General features: G+C 37.8%; 1 protein-coding gene across 3 annotated transcripts in view; it reads right to left on the bottom strand.

The window, feature by feature from the left end:
- The window catches only part of Ptchd4 (patched domain containing 4), a 173,837-nt gene that overhangs the window by 111,428 nt on the left and 44,349 nt on the right, over window positions 1–18,060 (bottom strand). For all 3 annotated transcript variants that reach the window (XM_041656310.1, XM_041656309.1, XM_041656311.1), the window contains one exon: window positions 4,850–5,330. In XM_041656310.1, the coding sequence (XP_041512244.1) occupies window positions 4,850–5,330 (481 nt within the window). The remainder of the gene's footprint in view (window positions 1–4,849; window positions 5,331–18,060) is intronic.

Genomic DNA, 18,060 nt, shown 5'->3' with positions numbered 1-18,060 from the left:
ATAATCAATTTGAGAGCTGAAATCAACAATATAGAAACAAAGAAAACAATACAAAGAATCAATGAGACAAAAAGTTGGTTCTTTGAGAAAATCAACGAAATAGACAAACCTTTATCCAAACTAACCAAAAGGCAGAGAGAATATATCCAAATTAACAAAATCAGAAATGAAAAGGAGGACATAACAACAGATGTGTAGGAAATTCAGAAAATCATTAGGTCATATTTCGTAAACCTGTACTCCACATAATTGGAAAACTTAAGAAAATGAACAACATTCTGGATAATTATCACCTACCAAAATTAAATCAAGATCACATAAGCAAATTAAATAGATCTGTAACTGGTAAAGAAATAGAAGCCACCATCAAAAGTCTCCCAACCAAAAAAAAGCCCAGGACCAGATGGTTTCTGTGCAAAATTCTACAAGATTTTCAAAGAACTAATTCTAATGTTCCTCGAATTTTTCCACACAATAGAAACAGAAGGAACATTGCCAAACTCTTTTTATGACTCTACAACTACCCTGATACCCAAACCACACATAAACATTACTAAGGAAGAGAATTACAGACCAATCTCCCTCATGAACATTGATGCAAAAAGACTCAATAAAATACTGGTAAACCAAATCCAATAACATATCAGAAAAATCATCCACCATGATCAAGTTGGCTACATCCTACAGGTTGCAGGGATGATTCAATATATGAAAATCTGTAAATGGAATCCACCATATAAAGAACCTGAAAAATAAAAACCGCATGATCATCTCATTAGGTGCTAAGAAAGCCTTCAACAAAATACAACATCCTTTCATGATAAAGGTTTTTGAGAGAGCAGGGATACAAGGAACATACCTAAACACAATAAAAGCAATATACAACAAGCCAATAGCCAACATCAAACTAAGTAGAGAGAAACTCACAGCATCCCACTGAAATCAGGAATAAGACAAGGTTGTCTACTCTCTCCATATCTATTTAATACAGTTCTTGAGGTCCTAGCTAGAGCAGTAAGACAACAAAAAAAGATCAAGGGGATACAAATCGGAAAAGAAGAAGTCAAACTCTCATTATTTGCTGATGATATGATAGTTTACATAAGCAACCCCAAAAATTCTACCAAGGAACGTCTATGACTCATAAATACTTTCAGTAATGTAGCAGGATACAAGATTAACTAAAAAAAAAAATAGTAGCCCTCCTGTACACAGATGATAAATTGATAAATGGGCTGAGAAAGAAATCAGAGAAATATCACTCTTCGCAAAAGCCACAAATAGCATAAAATATCTCGGAATAACTTTAACCAAACAAGTGGAAGATCTTTATGACAAGAACTTTAAACCTTTGAAGAAAGAAATTGAAGAAGACAGTAGAAAATGGAAAGATCTCCTATGCTCTTTGGTAGGTAGAATTATCATAGTAAAAATGGCAATTTTACCAAAAGCAATCTACAGATTCAAAGCAATGACCATCAAAATCACAGCAAAATTCTTCATAGACCTCGGAAGAACAGTGCTCAGTTTCATATGGAAAAGCAAAAAATTCAGGATAGCCAAAACAATCCTGTACAATAAAGGATCTTCTGGAGGCATCAAACTCTTCTACAGAGCTACAGTACTGAAAACAGCCTGGTATTGGCATAAAAACAGACAGAAGGACCAATGGAAACAAATCAAAGACCCAGCTATTAATCCATTCACCTACAAACACCTGATTTTTGACAAATAAGCAAAAAATATCAAATTAAAAAAGAAAGAGTATTTACCAAATGGTGCTGGCATAACTGGATATCAACATGTAGAAGAATGAATTAGATGCATATCTATTGCCATGCACAAAACTCATGTCCAAATGGATCAAAATCTCCACATAAAGCCAACCACACTGAACCTCATAGAAGAGAATGTGGGAAGTACACTTGAACCTTTTGACACAGGAGACCACTTCCTAAATATAACCCCAGTAGCACAGACACTGAGAGAATCAATTAATCAATGGGACCTCTTGAAACTGAAAAGCTTCTGTAAAGCAAAGTACATGCTCAATAAGACAAAATGGCAGCCTACAGAATGGGAAAAGATCTTCACCAACCCCACATCAGACAAAGGACTGATCTCCAAAAGACACAAACACTCAAGAAATTGATCAAGAATTGAATCAGTATTGTGCAAATGTTGTGCATGCCAGTGATAAATACGTATTTAACAAATGAAATTTATTTATATTTCACACCACATTCTCCTTTAGCACCTTCTCAGCCATGAGTTTTCTGTGAGTCGTAGCTTTGCTTATCTGATGCTCTATATGCAAAACTGTGATGTTTCCTATCAGTAAGTCAGTCTCTGTCTCTGTCCCATTCTCTGTCTCTTTGTTCCACTCTAGGATTAGAGTTTGGAGGTTAATATAAACCCTACAATTTGAGAGTGACAAATATTCTAAATTCAAAAGATGAGGAAATAAATAATTTCATAGCATCTTCAAATTTATTACTAAGTAGCCCAAATTCTTCACTGTCAATGTGAAGAACCAGATCAAACTAACATTACTGAGTGTTCAGTATAGCATACAACGCAAGCAGAATACTGGGATGGAAACACAGCCTTGGTGAAGTGGAACTTTTTTTTTTTTTTTTTTTGGTTTTTTCGAGACAGGGTTTCTCTGTGGTTTTGGAGCCTGTTCTGGAACTAGCTCTTGTAGACCAGGCTGGTCTCGAACTCACAGAGATCCGCCTGCCTCTGCCTCCCGGGTGCTGGGATTAAAGGCGTGCGCCACCACCACCCAGCTGGATCTTTTAAACATCTGTGTGTGGGTCTTTCTTTGTCATGTCTTGGGAGCACAGCAGACACGTTCCTCTCAGAACTGCAGCAGCACCCTGGGTATACACTGACCTGTCTGCTTACAGTCCATACCCATGGTGTCCAGAGTTGATTTGTGGTTCTAAAGTTCAGTAGATAGGGACACAGTATGTGTTATACATCTGGATTTCTCTATCACTACTGTTGTTAGTGTTCTTGCTATTAGGAATAAAAACACCACTTTGTCCTTGCAGCGCTGACATTATAATCGAGCGTTACTAGAGGTAGATTTTCACCCCGTTTGTATAGAGTGTGTAATTCTATGCTTTTCTGAAAAGTATCTTTCTATTCCATGATTAGGATGCCACTGGTTTTTACCAGGCTTGAGCAAGCCATGTCTTACTTGTGAGTCTTACTTTGTGATTCTTAGAAATCTTGTGTCAATTTTCAAGTCGAGAAGAACTGGAATATTTAGAAAAAGTAAAATACAGTCTTAGATTCATTTTTATCACTAGTGGCAAAATATTTTACATTGTTTTGGATAAAATATTTTTATTACCGAATTAATATGCATCTGTGATGATATGCAAAGGTTTAAAGACTCAATTGTGTGAAGCCACAGGCTGTTTCATTTTCATTGTGGAATTCACTACACTTTCATACAATGCTACACACTAACATTTGTAGCTATTTGTAGAGCATTTACTTTAAACTAGAATCTTTCATTATAGTCTCTTAAATTAAAAAAATAATAATTTGCAGAGCTTCCATTATTATATTATAAAAGAAGTAATGCTTAAGTTGGATTCCCAATGCTGACACATGACCTCAGTTTGTACAACTTGCCTGCCCCTTGTTTATTTACAAATTTGCTTGTGAAGGTAGAAAGAAATGGGCCACCTAGAGAGCTTTCTGCATGCATATTTAGCATTTAATAATAAAGCTTATTTACATCTATTTTTGGGGGGGGTTTCGAGACAGAGTTTCTCTGTGTTGATTTGGAATCAGTCCTGGAACTAGGTCTTGTAGATCAGGCTGGCCTCAAACTCAGAACTCAGAGATATCTGCCTGCCTCTGCCTCCTGAGTGCTGGGATTAAAGGCGTGTGCCACCACCACCCTGCTATGACTGATATTAAGCTAGTACATCCAAAGCTATTCTTTGTAACTTAAGGATCTCTTGCTTGTGTCAGGTCACCAGGTCACCACCTGGAGGTTCAATTTCTGAATGATTACACAGAGTTATACATAGAACAGAGCCTTTTGAATGCCACAAATATCACCGTCATCTCCGCTTTATTGATAAGTCATACCCATCCTGTCACCGAGTCCTCACTCATGTCTATTCCCAGAAAATATACATACACAGACACCACATACATGCATTCATACATGTGTCATTTTTATATTTAGGTCATGATTTATGTTTGGCTGGGAGAATATTTATTATTTTAATTATGGATGATTACTAATTTTTTTCACTAGAGATAAATATATAAGCTAGATCATATATCTATGTGATATCAGACAGGGTTTTTTAATTTTAAAAGATTTTTTTTTTACACAGGTAAAAGAATACAGTAGGTTCTGTGCAACACTTCTAAATGAGTTTGAGTTTCCTTTAGACGATCTCTGAAATTAAGACACATCAGTTGCTCTTAAACCTTTCATTTTCCAGTATCATTAACTATCATGTCACTATCATTGAGGGTAGCTATGATGGGGGGCACAAAATTCATCGACTCTCCTTATTTTTATATCAGATAATTCCAATGTGTCAGCTATGAAGAAACTGAGTAGAGAATTCCTGTATTATTCAATTTAAAGATTTCTGACATCATTAGATGAAAGGGAACGATGATTTGATTTTTGGGTACTGTACTTTGAAGACCTCAAAAAGGTAAGACAAACCCAAACTCTAAGGGAAAAAAAAATACACAATCACACACCAAAGCAAAAACTAAAACAGATTTCCACCTGAGAAGTCAAGATAGTACTACCTTGCCCCAAACCGGCAAGAATCCAATTACCACAAGGATGGATAGTTACCCATGGCGAAGAAAGGGATTCCCAGCAGGGTGGAGTTGTATTTCCCGTCTGTGATGAAGAAGATCCCAGCTGCAGTGGCGATGGAAATGCATACTGTGAGTACCCCCAGGAGGCCCAGGAAGGGCTTACTGCGCAAGCAGTCCTTCATGGAGCTGGACAGGGTGGCCGTGGTCAGGATCAGCACGAGGCTCACCAGGACCTTGCTTCTGGCCAGGATGCTGGTCTTATGAAAGTCTCTCCAGAGGCTAAAAGATGCCAGAGAGTACAGTTGAAGGTCTTGGTGCTCATCCTGGAGCTTCCTCATAAGCTTACAGAACTCATTCTCCCACTTCTCCCCTATGAGGTCTTGAGTGGCAGAACCATAGGTCTGGAGGTAGTAGGTGATTTGAATGGCTCTGGCTGACTTGACCCGCTGGTCTTTGCTGTTTGGTACTTCCACTACCCCGCCCAGCTGGTGTCCAATAAAACTGTTCCTCCCATCCTTGAAAACAGAAAGAGGGGAGACTTCAGTTACCAGAAGGATGTACATTCCAAGGAACAGTTTCTTATTCTAAGTGAAGAAGCACAGGAATGCAAAGAGAGGTGCCGGTGATGGTGGAATTGATGTGGGTGGAGAGGAGAGTCGGGATTTGAGTCTTAATCTTTTGGAGCTACGTGGGAAACCCTGCAGGACGAACAGGAATAAAGATGGTGGAGAGAGTGTCAAAAAGCCTCATGCGAAAAGGCTCATACATTTGGATTTCCCAAATGCTCTCACTCGGTACCTTTTCTTCTATAGAAATCTAGTCCAATTCCTTAAAAGCAGATCAAGTTTATGATTTATGTTTAGCTGTAAGTAGAGCAAGGCATGAGGCTCACCCTAGGCCATGCTAAAAAGATGGAGTAAATTTTCCTTCAAAGAGATACTACATATATCCTTCCCAGAACTCCTGGCCCTAGTCCTGCCCTGATAAGTTACCACAAGTTCTACAGTGTCCTTGTTCCCTTTTCTGACTTTTTCTTTCAGATGCTGACCAGAATGTAAATTAGTTTTATTTCCTTGATACTTTGGGCTTCCTTATTTTCTGTAGAGCCTCCTTTCCTGCCATATATCTGACCTTTGTTCTAGCTCAATGGCATGTTTTTTTTTCTTCCTTCTTTTTCTAGTCTCCTCCTCTACCAGTTTTTGATATTTAGTTTGCCCTGGGTGGTCTCCTTTTAAATTCTAAGAAAATTGTCTTTGAGCTTCAAAACGTAACATGTAATCATCCTATATATAAATATGCTAAGGTTTCCAGTATCAACATAGGCACCAACATGCAGACAAGAACAGCCTTACTTCCTTACATTTGTGTGGTCAAATGAATAGTTCAGAAGAGGATAAATACCTTTCTCAAAGCTAGTGTGGTATTGAAACAATTCCTGCATGTGGTATCAGCACCTGCTGGGTCTGTACAATCTCCCCCTCCCCTGACAACACCTGAATCTGTCTTAGACTTATCGTCTCCTATAGGTAAATTCTCAAAGGAAGCTGATAAAATTTTCAGATAGTATCACCAAATGGTGTCCAAGCTTCAATGCTGAGCTTCAGGAGGGGTAGACAAGACCATCATCCTAGGAATTGGGTAAACAAAGCAGTAATCCTTCTTTAAAGCACACTCACTTAGAATTGCCAGTTATTCTCATCCAATGAGGGTGCTCTCTGATTGCCATCACAAAACTTTAATCTATTTGGAAATACTATTTTTATCAAAGATGTCTCCACACTTTGGTGGTAATGGCTGATAGAATGTTGAGCCCAAAAGTAAGTTTCAGGATGATTTATAGGGCTGAGAATACATTGTTGGTATCAGGTGAGATGTAGGCACAAAAGAAAGTTTATCCTACAAGTAGTTTGTATGTGAATGGAGTCGGGAAACATGTTCTCAATAGGGTATAAAAGAGTTGATTCTTAGAAAGGAGCATTTCTCTCTAGAGAGCAGTAGGCAACGGCAGCAGAACACTGACCAGTGTGTTGACCATAGGTATTTACATGGAACTACCAGGCATCTAGCTAGCATTTGAGATAATTTGTTTAATCCAGACATATGAGGCAATTGTTTGTATTTTGTTTTAACATGCACAAAAGTGTCCCCAACATTTCAGCATGTATTGTAAACATGAGAAGTTGGAGATATTTAGAGAATGCAATCTCAACTTGGAGAATGATCAAACATTGAAAGAGAACAATATCACAGTCACTCTGTGTATCTTCCCCTTTGTGCTAAATAGTTACAACCACCTTAAGAAACCAAACCACTGGGCAGTGGTGATGCACTCCTTTAATCCCAGCACCCAGGAGGCAAAAGTGGTGGATCTCTATAAATTTGAGGTCAGCTTGGTCTATAGAGTTAGTTCCAGGACAGCCAGGTCTACAAAAGAAACCCTGTCTGGAAATCCACAAAGAGAGAGAGAGAGAGAGAGAGAGAGAGAGAGAGAGAGAAAGAGGGAGAGAGAGAAAGAGGGAGGGAGGGAGGGAAGGAAGGAAGGAAGCCAAACTTGACCAAACCCAAATGAATAATTTATTTCCTAACGACAATTTGATTTGTGGGTTCTCCTTGGTGTACTGACTACTGCAATGAATCTTTGTAATCTTACTATTTCTTTTCTTTCTTAAAACTAAACTGGGGCTGGAGATATAGCTCAACAGTTAAGAACCCTGCTCTTCTAGAGGACCCAGGTTCAAATCCCAGAACACAGAAGGTAGCATATGATTATCTATAATTCCAGTTCCAAGAAATCTGGCTCCTCTTCTGGTCTCTACAGGCACATGATACTCACTTTGTGCACAGAACTACATGCAGGCAAAACACCCATAGAAATAAAAATAAGTATAAAGCATAATATCAAACTGAAAGTCGGATTGTAAGTTTCCTTGTTTAAACCCATTGGATCTTGCAAAGATTGTTGGCAAGATTTGAGGAAAGCGATGTGAATCATGCCTCAGAACTGAGTAACTGCGGGTATAGTTTGTGTTTGCTCACCAGATCCAAATTGCTCACTTATTTGATGTATTTTATCTAAATACTGACATAATATTTTGGTTCAATTTTTCTTTCTATAGCTTTGAAATTCTGTCTTTATTTAAACGTGTGTGTGTCTGATCATCTGAGAAAGCCATATCCCACAAGCTCTCTTTCTTTTTAAGAATGTGTTGTTCTATCTTAGCTCCTTTCTGTCATTAAAAAAAAAAAAACCTCTAGGGATTTTTGGCAGCAGTGCAGAGTTAGGTGCTCTCAGGTCTCACTTGGAGATTATAGTGGATAAGAAAGGTGCTGATCACATGTCTGGACAAAAATCAAAATTTTAAAGATGTATAGATTATAGATTTTTAAATAGTCAAAATTTATTCAGTTTGACCAGCTGCCAACCTTCCTTTTGAAGTTGCTTAATTTTCATTTTTTTTTTAAAAAAATAAAAGTGCTTTATAAGAGATAGATCCTTACTGTATCTTCCCTCATTATATTTCAGTAAATAACAATGAATTACTGGTCAATGTTTAAATCTATGCACCTGTACAATATAGATGAGGTGTTTTGACATCCATCCCACATGAAAACTTAATTGGATGGTTGCAATATGTACATGCATTTGGCACAGCCAACCTATGCACTCCAGATAGTAGTAATGGGTTCTTTAGAAATCCAGACATACACATTATGGGCATGACAACATTCTACTTTTAGATAAGAGTGATAAAGAGTTTGTTTTCTCAAACTAATCGATCATTAGATACTTCTAAGTAGGAAAAACTGAGAATGAATGTAGCAAATATTCTACTTCTTGAGAAACTTCCTTGAACTCATAATATACTCAGGTAGGTTAATGCAGTGAACTGCTCAGAAGATCATGTGACTTGAGTTGTACCATGTTAACTCCTTCTAGTTGGGAGAACTAACAGGGAGAACTTCTATATAGTTCATTATCTCTGTCATCTTCAGTTTTCTTAACTCAACAAGAGATATGAATATATGAAGTGATGGTTATAGGATACAGAAGTAAGTTTTCAGCTTTCTAACTCTATGAAAAAACTACCTACACAAAGAGTTGGGAGAGACCTGAATGTCAGCAATGCTGTTCCTACAACTATTTGTTCAATATATTGGTTATTTCAGCAGCAGGCTAAGATCTAACTATTCATGGGTAGAACTCTTTTATTTGCTAGGTGAGTGAGCCTGGATGCGTAGAAAAGGCATACCTGTTAGTTTTGTTAGTTTCTATTAAGATCTGACACCAACTCCAATCCTTCTAGACCTTCATTGAGGCAGAGAAACCACTTTGACTCGTATATGAACACTTATTTTAACTGTGGATCCCCCTTTCCAACTTTCCTCCTCTTCATCTAAGGCAGCCTGTCAGGTAAAATCTTGCCTGGAATTTGACTCAGCCTCCTCATTACTCATCATAACTTCTCACACAAATTTTGAAATTTCTCTGAGTCTAGAAGTCTCGTTGCTATGAAGGTATCGGTTAATTTTTTAAATGGTAGGATGGTAGCATGCTGCCTTCAGTATTGCTCCATTTCGGTGCTGTATTGAGCTCAGCTGCCATGTCTCCAACACAAGATGGCATCAGGTCTCCAGTTAAATCATGGTCTGATTCTGCCATTCCCCAATGTACTCTCTACATTGTAGTCATGGCCTACTCAGACAATTGCAAATGAGACCACATCATCTCTATACCTGAACCCTCCACTGGTTTGAACTTGCACTAGGCCTGCAACGGGGGCTCTTTATCAGAACTGCAGAGTGATGGATGGCCACAGCTAGAGATGTCTTCTGACCCTGCTCTCCCTGTGTCTCTTCCTCCTTGAACACATCCCATTAATTTCCATCTTCAGGTTTGTGTCTGATGTTCTCATTGCTTTGAATATTTCCCTATATTCTTCTTAAATCCAAGACTACTTCTTGTTATGGATGTCTTAGCTTAAAACAACAACAGCAACATCAACAACAAACTATTTAAATCTAACCTAAACTGGACACTCTGTTTCCCAAGGCCATTGCACTGTCTTGTTTTATGAGCGTCCTGCTAATGACATCTACCTGAGATAATTGTATATAGTCATTCAATTTCTCCTTTTCTGTATCTTCAATTAGAGCACACACTAACTGAGATCCATGACCTTTCCTGGCTTGCTGACTAATAACTTCCTGAAGCCTTAAACAAGCCCAGTCTCTGCATAACGCTCGTTAGTTGAGTGAACTCACCTTTTCGTGTAAACCACTAATCACATTACATTGCAGAGATTGTTTTGCTAAAATTGGGTAATTTGAACTATCCTTTTTTTCCCCCCAATCTCTTTAGTTTCTCGTATCATGTCCCCAGCATATATTACTTTTCATCATTCGCTGTGCATCAAGCCCATGCAGGACAATAGGTCACTACTAGTGACAGCAGACAGGGGGCCCCAGTGAGTGCAAGACAGCCAGTGAAGAAGCATTCACATGTACTAGGCTTGAAGGCAAAGGAGGCAGGAGGCTCAAAGAACCGGAGGGAGCCTTGAGATATGAAGTTAGAGAGGAAATAGTGCTCCAGCAGCACTGCCTCATTAAGGGGAAAGGTTGGTAGTTCAATATGAAAATATGAGTGAGTGTATTCAGGAGAAAGACTTGATGTACTGTTTTGAATTCTTACACTAGCACACTATGATTAAAGGTTTTTGGGGTCAGGATGATTCCGAAGCAAAACATCAGGAAATCCTACAGGATTTCAGATTCTGGATGCAGCATAAAAAATGCCAGCAGAGGCAGTCTCCAGTAGGTAAATTATTGCAAGGTGAATCAATAAAATCACAGGTCACAATGCTGTCTCCCAGCCATAAAGCAGCGCATTAAGGTCTCTGTCCAGTGACAGCAATGCAGGAGCAATATTCCTGGGTCCTTGAGCTTGTGTTAAAAGCTACTGTTCTATAGCCTTCAAATTACTTCCAGCCAGTCTACAACTCTACAGCAGAGGGAGAGTTAATCTCAGAGTAAAGATCCAAGATGTCCTCACAGAGATAAGAGAATGTGGAGATACTCTGTAGACAACTGTGCACAGCAAGAACTACTCAATGATGCTTTGACAGGGTAAGGAAGCAAGCTGAGCATTCATTTCATTGGATGCTGGGTTAACATGCAGATAGTTTATGACTATGAAATAATTTTGTCAGCACAGCTCCTGGCCAAGGCAATTGTAAACAGATTTCATTGATTTTCAATGAGGTAGATGTTGCAAGGATATTATAAACTTCTAGATGGTCAACTGCCTTTTATTAATAAAGAGTAAGTCTTCCTGCATACCAAGGAGCTAGGAAGAGTTTTAAAAGAATGATGGGATTTTGTTTCTTTTTTTGCATAATACTTCCATTGCAGTTGTTTCCCAAGATCTTTCTTTGTTTCATTTCCCCTTGTTAAATGTAAATACAAAATAGGATTAAGTGAAACCATCACTTATCTTGATTTTCCATCACAGGGTTTTGCATTTGGAAGGAATAAGCAAGTAATAAGAAAACAACTTCCTACAAGGTATTTGATTAAAGAATAATAAAAAAGTCATTTTCTAGATGAGTACTTTAAAGCATTAAAATGCCCCAAGGAGAGAATAAATGCAATTCTTTTGGTCATATTTTAAGCTCAGAAAGTGTAGTATTTCAGATTGTTTTCCACAGAGGAAGGCTAAAAAAAGAACCACAAGATTTCTGTGCTGCTGAAATAAAACAAAATATTAACCTACCAGAATATAAAATAATTTTAGCAGAGCATGTTAGCATGTCAGTGGCCTGAGCTTGGTTGGATGGAAATAAGAAGAATGGGAAAACAACATAACCTATGCTCATTTCCATAGCAACAGGAAGTGTTATCACTTTCTAAATCTGGACAAAGTCACTTCTCTTCCCTTCTGTAATCTCCAGAAAGATGCCTTAAATAACAACAAAAAGAAATGTGTCCCCTTTTTCTAGGGTGTAAATAGTCAGCAACCCAAATGGAACTGATCAATTTTTTAGTAAGTAAAAGCCATTTGTTCTTCAGATCCCTATCAAATCAGCTCTCCCATATGTATTTTTTCCATTTGTGCTAAATGTTCCCATAAATTTATAAACTGAATAGAAATAGCATTATCCACCTGTATCAAATGAAAATTATATTGGTGAAAACAGGAGGCAGATATAGGGAAGATGAAGACCCCCAAAATAGCAGTTCCATTTCTGTATTTCGTCCAGGGCCAAATGGTACAGATGTTCTCAGTCCTGTCTTGGATGGAGAGTTGAGGTCTCAGAAGAGAAGTCTGGTTCTCTCTCTCTCTCTCTCTCTATCTCTCTCTTTCTCTCTCTCTCTGTGAGTGTGTGTGTGTGTTTGTGTATGAAGAATTGAACTTATGGTCTAAAATGTGCAAGGCAAGTTTCACAACCACTGAGATACATTCCTATCTCTGTCTCTGGTTATCATTCTTTTCCTAAGCAGCACTACCTATATGGGGCCATAAGTCAGTGTGTGGTTAAAGTTCTAGTCCAGAGGCTAATTCCTTCTCAGGAATAATAGTTTGAATTTTCATGATGGAAATGATGATGACCTATTTTCTAATTTCAACCCATCTCTTAAGTGATCTTAAGGATTCAACCCTTGGACAACAAAGGCTACACAGCATTGAGGATATCTGATGGTGGATATTAGGGTTCTGTTGAGCCCCATTGAGGAAAAGCTATTGTCTTCTGATAAAAAGAATAAAATATGTATCATGTCCTGGATGGAGACATGCTCCAAAGATTAAAGCATCACATATCGGTGTTTCCTCTCTTAACAGTTATTCCAATTAGCTGGCCTTGCAAGATATCACCCCTTAGAAAGGCCAGTTCACTTAAATCCATGCAAGTAAGATGGGAAAAAATTATCTCTTTAATACTATAATGTGCTTATATTTCCCAGATCACCCCTCTCTCACCTGGTACAGTCACTTTCAGAACTTCCATCATCAGCACCATGGTCTGCCAGATTTCTGTATTATTCAAAAAAAAAAAACATAACTCCTGCTTTTCTCTATCTCGTAGTCGTTTGGATACAGTCAAGGCCTAAGCAAGCTCTTGAGACACTCTGGGCTTTGACAATCCTTTTCTATAGAGGCTCCCTCTCCTTATGCCATTCAACACTGCTTTTGAGACACTCTGGGCATTGACAATCCTTTTCTATACTGGCTCCCTCTTCTTCTGCCATTCCATGTTGGCCTGTCTTGTTTGCTGTTCCATTACTAAATCTTCCTGCTTTCCCTGCCCCCTCTCCATATCCCTCCTCATCGCAGTTGCCAGAGTTACATCTTCCCAGCCCTACTTTTTTCCACACACTAAAAATTTTCGTTCAAATCCTTTTCTAAAATCTTTATTAATGAGACTAGGATATGATATGAAAATGAATATTTTGTTCCTCTGAAGCTCATATTAGTGATCTTATCCCCCCATCTCCATTAAAAGTGTTATAATTATTCTTTTAGCTAAATTGTTCACAAAGGAATCATAATGGCTACTCAAGGATGAGTATCTTATATCAAGCGGTACATAGCTATGGCGTTGACCTGCGTTAAGGAAGCTCACTGCCACCTAAGTGAGCACTTGAGGAATACTGCAAATCCCTGTGTCTGGTGATGCCCATAATGCTTTGGTAGAAGTACTGAAAGTCTTGCCATTCTAATTCTTTTTTGGAGTAAGAATCTTTTTCCTTAAAAGGTTCTGTTAATAACCATAGGCCCTATAATGAATATGGCACTTAGTTTATCAGCACCTGAGTTGAAAAACAGGTCATACTGACAACCTACAGGGAAAACCTCAAAGTAGAGTTTAAAACATCCTTTGATCGGGGTAAAGATTAGCTCCTGTTTCTGAAAATACTATGCACCTTACATACATGATCTGAACTTCATTTTCTCTAAAAGCCTGCCAAGGAGTAACTTTTGCTTTCCCAGAACTTTCCATACAAGCTGACAAAAGAGGGAAGCTACCAATAGTCCTACATAGCCTCTGAATCACAATAATGACCAGCATGGCAAGATATCCCTTCTGGCTCAATTGTGGCACTAATATCTTGATGGTAACCGACAACCGTCTATTTGGACTTAAGGCCCCATTAACAGAGAAGAAATCACTCCTGGTTCTAGAAACCTAATCAACTACTTGGGGCTAGTGAGTTAATGGGTCAGAGAGGAGAATGTATAGTCTCATGTTACTAGACCAGCATCATCCCTAACTGCATTCTAACGATGTATCCATAAACCCACAGGTAAGCTGTAGCTCCCACTTCTCATCAAAGACATTTCTGGTACGCAACAGAGATCATCGCAGAAAACCACCAACTGCTCACGGGGTGCCCATCCCCAATAACTCCTGCACACAAGGCTTAGAGAGCATCACAGAAGAGAGAAGCAGAAAGATGACGAGTCAAAGGACCAGAAAGTCAGATGTGAGATTATGTCATTAGAAATGCCAGGGAATATTCACCCATGACACCTCAACAATATGGCTGCCTGAACAAGACCTGAAAAAGAACAACTCTAACAGACATAAAAGGGGGGCAATCTTATGGGGCCCCATCTTTAAACAAAAACCTGCAGGCAATTAAGGAATATTGAGGGTGGGAGAAGTAGTCTTCTCCACGGATGAGTCCCCTGATAGGTTATCCAATACTGAGTTGTCAACACTGACAATATACATATACCAGCAACACACTAAATTGGCTCAGTAGTGATTACATTGTATGTATATATGTATCAATAAATTAATGTAAAAGAAGCCATAGTTTGAAAGGAAGTAAGTGGGCACATGGGAAGGGCTAGAGGAAAGAAAGGGAGGGGGATAGCGTTGCATTTATATTTTTTTATAAAAAAAATGTTTAAATAAAAATATCATCTAAGCAATGGGAAAGTTAAGAAAATGAGAAAAACCTCAAGCTTTATGCAGATATTTATATAAGACCTGAGTGTGGTGAACATGTCTAGGTATCTAGATGTTACACATGGGTGGAAGCAAATAAGAAGGCAGATCCATTTATTCTAGGTGGGTGCAGGATAAATTGCTGAACTGAATAGTAGTTATTTATTTCAGAGATTTTTGTGGCTATGGATGGAATAAAAGACTGAGGTAGGAGTAATAAGTATGTAGGGGTATTATCTATCTATCTATCTATCTATCTATCTATCTATCTATCATCAATCTACTTATCTATCATCTCTATCATCTATCTATCTATCTATCTATCTATCTATCTATCTATCTATCATCTATCATTCCCAACATCATCATTATCTCATTATCATTTATATACCTCCCTATCTAATATTGGTTAACATAAAGTGCTAAGGGAACATTAAGAAGGAATCATTTGGCCCATAAGGCACTAAGAAGGTTTTTCAGAAGAACAATGAGATTTTTCCTGACCCAGGTACATAGAGAACAGCAGTATGCATAATGCCTCTACAAGAGTGTAAGCACATTGTATTTCTGGAACATTCAGAATGCCTGGAATCTGCAATGAGATTGGGACAGAGAGTGAGAAGGGTAGTCCCCCCCCCCTTTCATTGATTGCTCTGTAATAACTGAACTGCTAGAGAACATCAGTGATGAAACTGTGTACTGGAGAGCAGAGATGACACAGAACCTATATATATATACACATGTATATGTATATGTACATATGCATATTTATCTTCCTCACAGCTTCCTCTAAAGCATCTTACCTAACATTGTTTGAGCCTTAGAAAGATATTTTTAAATATCTTCTGAAATACACACCATTCTGAAAATAAACGTCTCCACACCTGTGTTTTTTCTTCAAGAACTACCTCATGTGGAGTGTTAAAGGCATTTTAACAAAATTTTGCCTCTTTGAGGTGTAGGAGTTGTTGGGAATTATACAGATTTCCCATCATTCCAACACCTTAAAATATCTGTATTAAGTGTCCGGGGAGGTAGATTGCTGGGTATGAAAAACAAGATAAAGACAAATAAAAGGGAAACGCATTTTCTCCCTTAGAAGAGTTTACGCTTTTGTTACAGGAATAAAGCACATAAATACAATGACAAAAGGATAAATCATGAGGAACATTGCAGGACTGAAGATGGCTCAAAAGTCCATGTAAGTGCTGGTACACAAACCTGCACTTACCACAAACATGCAGTATGACTCATAGAAGGTACACACACACACACACACACACACACACACACACACACAAAGCATTACAAAAAAAGCCCTGGTTTGTACTTGGTACAGATTCCAGGTCATTTTTTATTTTATCTGTAGGGTATTTTATATTATAAACCAACCCCTCTTGAATCATCTACAATAGTAATAGAGAAACAGAACAGAGGTAGTCTGGGATGAGAGGGATAAATTAGGTGTGACACTTCATCAAGTTTTACATTGAAAAGAATGGCGGTGGAGGAGATAAGAGGTCCAAGAACCAGCATTCCCTCAATCCTAGGATTAAGTTCTAAGCAACGAGCTCATCAGGACATTTCAGCCTTCTTTAGAATGGACTGTAGTTTTGCCCACTGAGGTACAACGAGTGAAGCATTCTATTTAAAGTTACAGGTGTCAGTAGATTCCAACTATTAAGGGTAAAATCCTAACATGCTTAGTCTCTGAGCTGTTCTGACCTTGCACTTGGCTAAATAGCATTTTCTCAACAAAGAAAATCTCACAAATTTGGTGTCAATGTCACCTCTTTATTGACTGAGTTTGTAATACATCTTCATATGACTCTGTTCCCCTTTCTTTTTTCTCATTTGGTCCAATGATAGTTATCTTTCTGAGCAGTTACTATGCATAATTGCATACTATGCATTCTTGAAAAATAAATATGACTTATATAGTTTTGAACTCTTTAATTGTTATAATGATAAGGATCTAGAATTATGAAATTAAATAAAGCTATTAGGAAATATGACATTGGTTCATGTAATCTTGATATAATGTTAGAAATTTAAAAATGCAGTTTTATAATTTTTGTTTTTACTTTGTTTTCAAATGTATTGAATTAAATGTGCATTCAAAGAGACCTTTTTGGATAGTTAATATATATCTCCACTAAACTTCTGATTTTAATGGAGATAGGGAATATGGATTGTACCTTTCATTAGGTCAAAAAAAATAGAGATTGTGTGAGCGAATGTGAAGTCAAGAATACAGCCTTTATCTTCAGTCGTGGTTGAATTTATTTGTGCCTTATTCCTCTGATAAAACAAGGGTTCCAGTCTAGGATCTTTACCAAATCAATTCAGACTTCAAAGTTTAATTGTCTTTCCATCATTCACTTCTCATCTCTTTCTTGGTTCATCACTTATTTCTCCTTCTTCCTCTTTCTTTGTCTTCTCTTTAACTATCTCAGAATCTTCCTCCACATGTTCTGACATTTTCCCCTTTGACTCTGTCCTTCTGCTCTCTGAAAGTCAACTACCTTAAACTCACAAGGAGGCATCATTATTGAACTCAGTCAGCAAAATGCTAGCTAAAGGATGCAACACTTGATTAAGTTCAATTTATCACCACTGAATTGCTTCTTCTTTGTAATCCCCCAGAGGACAGGCAGGCTTTGAAATTATGGTCTGCGATATACATCCTAATCAGATCTCTACAGTTGATCCTTACTATGACCAAGATATTCTGCCTCAATTATGAAAATAATTGAATGCTATTTGATAAGCCAAGGAGGTAAGTATTCTCTTATCATACAGCTCCATGTGGGAGCTAAATATTATTTTTCTCAACATGGGGAAAAGAGAGTGTGGTAGATTAGCTTTGCCACTGTATTAACCTTTCCTTGGCTGGTGAGGTATATTTTAGAAAGCAGTCTTAAATATTATCGGGAAGAGAAATACTTCAATGCCTCAGAAAAGTAAACATTACAAAGAAAAAATGTAGATATTTGAATTAAAAAAACACTCTAAAACAAAGCACATGTGTTTTTCTTTTTAAAAATGATATTTTGCTTCATTGCAAAAGAGTAACCAAAACTCACTAAAGATTTAAGAAATAAATTACTCTTTTTTATTTCTTCAGAGATAAAACAAATCTCTTTCTGATTGTTTATATTTAAGGTCTGGTGTGGGAAGTCTTTCTGTATATTTGTTGTTGCTTTTATTGGTTAATGAATAAAGAAACTTCCTTGGCCTGTGATAGGGCAGAATAGAGCTAGGTGGGAAAACTAAACTGAATGCTGGGAGAGAA

This window comes from Microtus oregoni, unplaced genomic scaffold (genome assembly GCF_018167655.1).
Source record: "Microtus oregoni isolate MIOR12 unplaced genomic scaffold, Mior012 000007F_ref0000211, whole genome shotgun sequence".
Classification (NCBI taxonomy): Eukaryota; Metazoa; Chordata; class Mammalia; order Rodentia; family Cricetidae; genus Microtus; species Microtus oregoni.
The sequence above is the reverse complement of the archived record's forward strand: the minus strand, read 5'-3'. Positions and strand labels throughout refer to the sequence as shown.